The sequence below is a fragment of the Lipotes vexillifer genome, unplaced genomic scaffold (assembly GCF_000442215.2).
Source record: "Lipotes vexillifer unplaced genomic scaffold, Lipotes_vexillifer_v1.1 scaffold970, whole genome shotgun sequence".
NCBI classification, from domain to species: domain Eukaryota; kingdom Metazoa; phylum Chordata; class Mammalia; order Artiodactyla; family Lipotidae; genus Lipotes; species Lipotes vexillifer.
The window spans coordinates 1,010,997-1,020,585 of NW_006783115.1; the positions used below are offsets into that span (position 1 = coordinate 1,010,997).

Consider the following 9,589-nt stretch of genomic DNA (forward strand, 5'->3'; position numbering starts at 1 on the left):
ATAACAAAGTGAATCAGCTATACGTATACATATATCCCCATATCTCCTCCCTCTTGCATCGCCCTCCCACCCTCCCTAATCCCTCCCCTCTAGGTGGTCACAAAGCACCGAGCTGATCTCCCTGTGCCCATGCAGCTGCTTCCCACTAGCTATCTATTTTACGTTTGGTAGTGTATATATGTCCATGGCACTCTCTCACTTCGTCCCAGCCTCCCCTTCCCCCTCCCCGTGACAGAGTGATTCTTAATGAATGTAATTTGAATCACACCACCCTCTGCTTAAAAACCATCCCGTGGCTTTCTGTTGCGTGGAGGAAACAAATCAAACTCCTCACTGCAGCCTGCAAGGCCATGCACAATTTGGTCCCTTTCTCCGTCTCTGACCTCCCTTTCCAGGCCTCCCCAACAAGAACACCTCCCCAGGTGTTCTTTCTCTCTCATGCTGTCACCCACCGTTTTTACTACTGGATCTCAGTCATTCACCATCTGTCTCCTTGTGGCGTTGTCTTAGGACTTGATGATGCAGCTTGGCCCCTGAAGTCAGGCAGACCTGGCAGCCAGTCTTGGGGCCTCCACTTACTCACTCTGAGACTCCGGGCAAGTAACTGAACCTTTCGCTGAGCCTCAGCTTTCCTGTGTGTAATATGGGCATGTTCCAGTTATCCACTGCTGTATAAACAAACGACCTCAAACTTAGTGATGGACACCAACAGCTCTTTAATTATGCTCATGGAGTCTGTGGGTCAGGGATTAGGAAAGGGGTACAGTGGGGGTGGTTTGTCTCTGCTTCATGATGTCCAGCTGCGAAAAGCTCATGCAGCTGGGGGCTGGAATCATCCAGAACAGGGATTGGCAAACTATGGTTTACAGGCCAAATCCAGCCCACTGCCTGTTTCGGGGAAATAAATTATACTGGAACAAGCCACACCCATATTTTCTATGGCTGCTTTCATGCTTCAAGGGCAGAATTGAGTAGTTACAACAAAGACCACTTGGCTCACAGAGCCTAAACCACAGGATGGTTTAGCCATTTCAAGAAAAAGTTTGCCAACCCCTGATCGAGAGGCTCCTTCACTCACATATCTGGTGCTGGAATGAGTCAAAGGCTGAGCTCAACAGAGGCTCATTGGGAGCAACTACATGTGGTCTTGCCTTGTGCCTTGGGCTTCCTCACAATATGGCTGCTTCAGGGTAGTCAGGCTTCTTACATGGCACCTCAGGGCTCGAACAGCAACTGTCTTAGCAAACAAGGTGGAAGCTGCAAAGGCTTTTTATAACCTAGCAATGTAAAAGCCCATGCATTGTCTTGGCTTGTCTCTAGCCAAAGGCTGGCAGTGTCAGTTCTGCTGTACTCTACAGAGGGAAGCAGTCACAAGCCTACTCAGATTTCAGGGGAGGAGCCGTGATCTCACTTGTCAATGGGAAGAATCCAAGGAATTTGTGACCGTTTTTGAAAATGTCCCCTGGTAAGCAAACAGAGCACCAACCCCAGAGAGTTTTTGTGGGGATGAAATGAAATAATCAACATAAGGCACTTAGGAGAGGTTTCTGGCACATGGTAAGCGGACAGGAAATTCTAGCTATTTTTATCAGCTTAAATCTTGGGCATCCAATAATAATGTCCGGCTGAGTCTGCTTTTCCTTTGTTATTTGTAAAAGATGTAGGTCTCCCCACCGCTGGGGCTGGGGTGCTTAAGGGACTTGAATGGTGAGGCTCCTGGGAAGTAACCAGGCACACCTATAACCATCCTGTCCTTTGTGACCTCTTGAGGGGTGAGTGGCTCAGAGCCGTCTCGAGACCTTTCTCTCTGGCTTTACAGACGCAACAAGCCTCTTGGTGTCAGATGGGACAGAAACATGGGTCAGATAGATCGGTGACTGTGACATTGTTCTGCTTGTCTGCCATCAGGAGCATTTGATAAGAGAAATAAATTAACCTCTATTTAGAAAGCGGCTTTGACATGAAGGTGGACAGGAGCTATCAGAGAGCTGGGTTATTGTTTCCCCTTTCTCTTCTCACTCGCTTCACGCAGATTCTTTCTGTCAGGCGATGATGCGGTTAGTGCAATAGATTTCTGAGCCAATTTGATCTGCAGATTTCCTTTTCATTGCTCTCTGTCTCTTCTCTTTTCTAGCTCTGTCAGTCCAGGTTCATAAGAGCCCAGCTTGTTCACCCAGGAAGATGATTTGAGTGTGCATTTTGGAGTCAGAAGGTCTGGGCTTGAAACAGTTTCTTCATATGCTCTGTGACCAGAGCAAGATCCTTCCGCCTTTACTTTCCCCTCTGTAAAGTGGGCATTATAATAGTAGATGGTATTGGAGTTGTGGAGAGGACTTGATGCCGTGTGTTATATGTCAGGAGTTTAGTCCCAGCGCTGGGTCCTCAGGCCATGGAAGAGCTTGGCGATGAAGGAGACAGACGAGGAGGAGGGGGAAGAGGAGCAAGAGGAAGAGGGCGGAGAAGCAGCAGCAGCGTCTGCCGCTCCTGAGGGGACCAGTCTACAGTGTTTGTGCTTCTGCACCAAGGCATCAAAGGTCCCATCTGCAGTGGTGTCCGGAGCTGAAGATCTGCCTGCTGCAGGGAAGCTTTTTTTTTCTTTTTTTTTTTACACATCTTTACTGGAGTATAATTGCTTTACAACGGTGTGTTAGTTTCTGCTTTATAACAAAGTGAATCAGTTATACATATGTTCCCATATCTCTTCCCTCTTGCGTCTCCCTCCCTCCCACCCTCCCTATCCCATCCTTCCAGGCGGTCACAAAGCACCGAGCTGATCTCCCTGTGCCATGCGGCCACTTCCCACTAGCTATCTACCTTATGTTTGGTAGTGTATATATGTCCGTGCCTCTTTCTCGCTTTGTCACAGCTCACCCTTCCCCCTCCCCATATCCTCAAGTCCGTTCTCCAGTAGGTCTGTGTCTTTATTCCTGTGTTTTTACCCCTAGGCTCTTCATGACATTTTTTTTTTCTTAAATTCCATATATATGTGTTAGCATACGGTATTTGTCTTTCTCTTTCCGACTCACTTCACTCTGTATGACGGACTCTAGGTCTATCCACCTCATTACAAATAGCTCAATTTCGTTTCTTTTTATGTCTGAGTAATATTCCATTGCATATGTGTGCCACATCTTCTTTTTTTTCTTTTTTTTTTCTTTTGTCTTACACGGGCCTCTCACTGCCGTGGCCTCTCCCTCTGCGGAGCATAGGCTCTGGACGCGCAGGCTCAGCAGCCATGACTCACGGGCCCAGCCGCTCCGTGGCATGGTGCCACATCTTCTTTATCCATTCATCCGATGATGGACACTTAGGTTGCTTCCATGTCCTGGCTATTGTAAACAGAGCTGCAATGAACATTGTGGTACATGACTCTTTTTGAATTATGGTTTTCTCAGGGTATGGAGTGGCTGTGTGCTGGCTGTCCTTTACAGTTGGTTGCAAGGAACAGGCTCACCTCGGCTAGCTCAGCACAGGGAGTTGTCTATGGGAAGGATGGACACGGAGCAAGAAGAGAAAGGGGAATCACAGTTGAGGAGCTAGGTCTCATGAAACTGGACATGGAGGACAGGCTTGTGCTCAGGCCAGCTGCTTGGACCCTCAGCAAGACCATGGGTCACTGTTCTGGCCCTCCATCATGACGGTGGCTGGGCTGCTATCTGTGGGCGCCCTCTGGTCTGGTACTGTTGGCCGGTCTCCCCATCCTCTCCTCTTGTCTTTTCTCTCCATCACTGCTTCTGTGGCCATAGACTTCCTACTCCCTGTAACCCCAGCCAGTTTGTTTTCTGGCCTGTCGTGGCTCTTCTGTTCCCTGGAACCTCATCTCCGCTCCACCTTTGCTCTGCTTTCCACTGTTCTTCCTCTTGGCCCTGCTCTGTTTATTCCATATCATAGGTCACTGACCAGCTGTCATGATGCCGTGACCTATGGTCTTGAGTTGCGAGTGGGCTATGGCAGTCACAAGACAAGTATGGCTGTTTAGGAGAGTCTGTTGGGTTGGAGGGTGGGGACGGTTTCCTTCGGAAAAGTCCACGGGAGAGAGAGTTACCATCATTGGCATGTTCAGATCAGTGCACAGCTGGGTGAAGGGGGAACCTGGGAGGTGAACATGCTTCTGTTTGATTCTCAGAGTCAGATGTGAGTTTCTTATTACTTGGTTCAACCTTCTGTTTCTGCTTCTGGGCTGGAGACAGGGACCTGGGCCACTAACCCTCTGTATGACTCCAGCAAGTCACATCCCATCTCTGAGTCTCGGCGTCCCCATCTGTAGCACAAAGGGGTGGGACTGGATGGTCTCTGAAGGAAGTTTTCACATCTACACTGCGCTCAGAAAGAGGAATTATGCCATCAGTCCTTCCCTTCATGATCTGGTAGAGTTTGAGTTTCCCTCTGCTGGAAGACAACCTCCAGCTGCTGCTCCCATTGGGACACAGGTCTGGGTCTGGCCCAAGGAAGGAATTTCCCATCCTGTTTAGCAGTTCTGCTGGGCAACGTGGGCACCATGTGCAGCTTTCTCTTTTGCTGGTTCTGTTGATTCACATCAGCCCTGAGCCTCGGAGATGAGAAAGACTGAATTCCTGCCATAACTGTTTCCTTCATAAGAGCAGCTCCTCCTTCCCTCCCTTCATCTCTCCTTCCATCCCTCCTTCCTTTCCATTCACTGATGCATATAGCATTTATTAGCCACCTCCTATGTTTTTGTTTCTGTGCTAAGTTCTCCAGATGCCAAGATGAATAAGACACTGTCTCGTACGAGGAGATAAAACTTTTCCTCCTTCCCTCTCTCCTTCTCCTTAGCCCTCCCTCTCTTCATTTCTTTCTTTCCTCTATCACACATTTTTCGAGGGACCACACTGTTCCTGGCATATTGCTAAGGGCTGAGAATAGGGAGCTTCTAGCCTCGAGGATGAGACAGGTAAGTAAGCCGAGAAGTGACTGTGTTGAAGCCTCAACGGAAGCTGGGGCCAGTACCAGGCAGGGCTAGTACCAGGAGCGAGCTAGTACCAGGCAGCGCTAGCACCAGGAGCGAGCTAGTACCAGGCAGCACTAGCACCAGGAGTGAGCCAGTACCAGGAGCGAGCTAGTACCAGGCAGCACTAGCACCAGGAGCGAGCTAGTACCAGGCAGCGCTAGCACCAGGAGCGAGCTAGTACCAGGCAGGGCTAGTACCAGGAGCGAGCTAGCACCAGGCAGGGCTAGTACCAGGAGCGATCTAGTACCAGGCAGGGCTAGTACCAGGAGCGAGCTAGTACCAGGCAGGGCTAGTACCAGGCAGGGCTAGTACCAGGAGCGAGCTAGTACCAGAAGTGAGCTAGTACCAGGCAGCACTAGTACCAGGAGGGCTGGAACCAGGAGCGAGCAATGTGCTGACCTGGTGGAGTGGGAGGTCAGGGGAACTTCTCAGAGGAGGGCCGGTCTGATCTGGACTTTGAAGAAAGAATAGGCATCTTCCAGGCAGACTGGACAAGACAGGGCAGATATTCCAAGTAGAAATAACAACATGTTCCAAGCCTCGGAGATGTGAAATAGCCTGGTTTGTGTTGGGAACTGTGGACCGACCATTTGATGCGACTAAGGCAGTCATTGTAGGGATGAGAGAAGAGGAAGTGACGTAAGCCCAGGTCAAGCCTGAATGTGTACATAGTGGACCAATGTTTTCATTAAACATGCTGTGTCATTGGAGCACAGTCTATATGCCAGTTCCTCCTAATGGGATGCTGTTTTTAGTACAAACCTTTATACTTTTTTTAACTGATATAATGACTTGTTTGCAGAGCATCTATGGAAACTTCTAGAAATTTGCCAATCTGTGAGTAGAAGTTCAAAGAAGAGTGTTGATAGGATGGGTGGATGCCTGACTTTCATTTCCCCATGTCCCTCTACTGACACGAACAGTCCCTAACTTCCTTTAAAAACCTCCTGTGCCCCATTGGGCTGTATGGGGCCTTCACAGCCCAACCACGTAAATCTTAGCCCACACGTCACTGCCATATTATTCCTTATACTAACATGTCCATTGCCATTAAAATTTAATTACCATTAGATAAATTAGGATAGAATGAGAAGGCTGGCTTCCTGATGCCTTTCTACTAAAATCAGATCAGAATTACCTCCAAGGTGGTCTTGCGTGGAAGGTGGCTGGAATGAACTAGAGCATGACCTTGCCTGGAATAGGAGTACTTTGTCCAAGGAATGTTTGTAGGAGTTTGATCCACAAGAGCCACAGAGGATAACAACCTAGCTGTCCTTCAATGCATGGTTGATCAAATAAACTGTGGTACATCCATACCATGAAATACCACTCAACAATAAAAAGGAACAATCCACCGATGCATGCAATAACTTGGATGACTCTCCAGAGAACTATTCTGAGTGAAAAAAGCCAATCCAAAAAGGTTACATACTATATGATTCAATTTATAGAACATTCTTGAAATGACAAAATTATAGCAATGGAGAATAGGGTAGTGGTGCCAGGGATAAAAGATGGGAGGGAGGGGTGGTGAGGAGAGAGGGGGCAGTGGGTGTGGTTAGAAAAGGGCAACATGAGGGCCCCTTCTGGGGGTGGAAATGTTCTGTTATCTTGACTGTATCAATTCAGTGTCCGGGTCATGATATTGTACCGTAGTTTTGCAAGATGTTATCACTGGAAAAAACTAAGTAAGAATGCATGGGATCCCTCTATTATTTCCTACAACTACATGCAAATCTGCAGTTATCTCAAATAAAAAGCTTAATTGCAAAAGTAAACGCTGTCATCAATATAATCACTACCGTTTGTTGATAGCAAAGTGCCTCAGTGCAGTGCTCAGGGTGTAGGTACATACATAACCTTAGTTAAACTTCGCAACAGATCCACATACAGTGGGTGTTCTTCACCCACATGAAGGACAGGGAGAGACTGAAGCTCCCAGAGGGGAAGTCACTGATGTGGAGGCAGTGTGACCGCGTGGGAGTGGGGTGGACTCTGGGAGGGGGACGTGCACAGCACCGGTTGAGCACGGGATGCCACTGGGCATCCAGATGGGGAATGTCCGTTCCCCACCCCACACTCCCCACCCTCATATGCTGGTTGGTGTTTGCTACACCAGCTCTGGAGTTTGGCAGGTAAACACACCTGTTGACTAATAACCAGATCACACAAAACCATCCTTGGGCACCTGGAGCCAAGCTGAACGGCGGACCTCTGAGTAATGCAGGGACCAAGTGATCCATATCCTGTGAGTGAACAGATTAAGGTTCCCCTGAGAACTCTTAGCTCTGCTGGCTTTGAGAGGCAGGAACCCCTTTTCTGGGATGCTGAGGTTTGCTAGTGTTATTCCCATTTTATAGTGGGCAAAACTGAGGAATGGCGAGGTTAATCATTTTGTTCAGGATGCGAGGGGAAGAGGTGGCCATGGGATTTTGAATCTGCGTTTGCCTCACTCTGGATTCTGCTTGTAAGAGTTTGCTGGGGATGCTGGGTAGCTAAGACAAATTACCACAAACTGCGTAGCTAAGACAAAAGACATTCTCTCACAGTCTGGAGTGCAGAAGTCTGAGATCGGGGTGTCGGCAGGGTTGGTTCTTTCTGGAGACTCTGAGGGAGAATCCATTCCATGCCTCTCTCCTTACTTTCGGTGGCTCCGGCAATCCTTGGCATTTCTTGGCTTCTAGAAGCATCAGTCCCCTGTCTACCCCTGTCTTCAAATCACCTTTTCCTCTGTGTGTCTCTCCTTTTCTGTTTCTTATAAGGACACTTGACATTGGATTTAATGCCCCCCACGCCCAAATCCAGGATGATCTCATTTCAAAATCCCTGACCAGCGCCGTTCTGAGGATGCACACATGGATTCTATCTTCCTCTTGACTTTAGAGCAGTTTCAAGGGCCGGAAGAGGCATTGCTGGTTCCAACTGAGATGCGAGGGAAGTTGCTGCAGGCTTGCTCTCACACTCTCTCTTGAGCTGTCAGGCCGTTGATTCTTTAATAAACACTCAGGATGCGAGGCGTTAGGATGGGAGGAACACTCTGGGCACCTGTGCGTGGGACTTTCCAAAATCAAAGAGGCACAGGGAGCGTGACTGTCGCCTACATAGCTTTCATTATGTGGTAACCTTTCAGTCCGGGCTCCAAGCAGTGGACAGGAATTTGACCCCAGAAGCTGTTCCATCCACAGCTGGATGCAACCTGGTGGGGATGATGAAGCAGGTGGGGGGACTTTGGAAGGATCTGGTGGTTGAGGAAAACGGAAGAGATGCTGTGGATGCCAGGGTGGGGTCTCTTCCTGTGCAACCCACTCTCACTGCTGTGTCTCTGCCTCTCTGTCGGCCCCTGCCCCCTGCCCTACTTTCTTCCTGCAGGACCACATCCCTGTTCCTTACCAGCCAGACTCTAGCAGCAATCCCTCGTCCACAACATCCTCCACGCCCTCCTCGCCAGCGCCCCCACTCCCTCCCAGCGCCACGCCGCCTTCTCCCCTGCACCCTTCTCCACAGTGCACAAGGCAGCAGAAGAACCTCAACCTGCCAGGTACCTCCATGCTTGGGAAGCTACAGTGGGGAGCTCTGGGTTCATGCCAGAGCCATTTCCGGACGAGTCCATGCATAAAGGCAATGAGTTGGAAGCATATGGACTGAGTCTTGCCATATGCAGGGCAGTTGCTACATATTACCTTATTTGATCTTTAGAGTAGCCATAACGTAAGTACGATCAGCTCCATTTTACAGATGAGGAAACAGAGGCTCAGAGAGGTAAAGGGACTCATAGAGACTCAGTCTTTTGGGAAGCAGCAACCCAGGGTCTCCATGTAAGTCTGAGTCACAGGGGGAGCCATTGGCTCTGGAGCTGGCCGTTATCTTATGAGCTAAATCAGTTGAAACTGGCAACAGGGCTGCATTCTGAGTCCTACCCCAGACATCAGGACAGGGCTCTGAATGAGCGGGCTGGCGTCCGATATTCAGTATCCAGCTCTCTCATGTCCCTGCCCTGTGACCTCTGACTTCAGTTTTCTCAGCTCTGAAAGGATATAGGTGGACGAGAGGACTCCAAAGGGTCTTCCAGCTCGCAAACTCCAGGGCACTCAGCTGCTGACCTGAGACTATGTGCTGGGCTGTGAGATGGTGGAGAGGCCGTCATGTGATGCTTTGGCTTCTCGGGCTTAAGAAAGGGCTCTCTCTCTGCTCTTAGACAGGCCAGACCTAAGAGTCTTCCTACCCATTCCGGGGCCCAGCCCAGCCCACTTGCTGTTCTAGGGCCCCAGGGACATTTCCAGTTCAGCCATATTGGCAGCATCATAGCTGACTTCAAGACAGAGGCTGGCGGGATGAGGTCTGGCTTGGCCAGTTGGGACCGAAGTCTGGGTCTGTGTTGTTCAACATGGTACCCACTAATCACGCATGGCTATTTAAATTTAAACTAATTAGGGCTTCCCTGGTGGTGCAGTGGTTAAGAATCCGCCTGCCAATGCAGGGGACACGGGTTCGAGCCCTGGTCCGGGAAGATCCCACATGCCACAGAGCAGCTAAGCCCGTGCGCCACAACTATGGAGCCTGCGCTCTAGAGCCTGCAAGCCACAACTACTGAGCCTGTGCTCTAGAGCCCGTGAGCCACAA

General features: G+C 49.6%; 1 protein-coding gene across 1 annotated transcript in view; it reads left to right on the forward strand.

Annotated features, from left to right (window-relative positions):
• Window positions 1-9,589, forward strand: part of KSR2 (kinase suppressor of ras 2) — a 412,338-nt gene that overhangs the window by 331,404 nt on the left and 71,345 nt on the right. Inside the window, exon 10 of the mRNA XM_007455851.1 lies at window positions 8,339-8,507. Within this exon, the coding sequence (XP_007455913.1) occupies window positions 8,339-8,507 (169 nt within the window). The remainder of the gene's footprint in view (window positions 1-8,338; window positions 8,508-9,589) is intronic.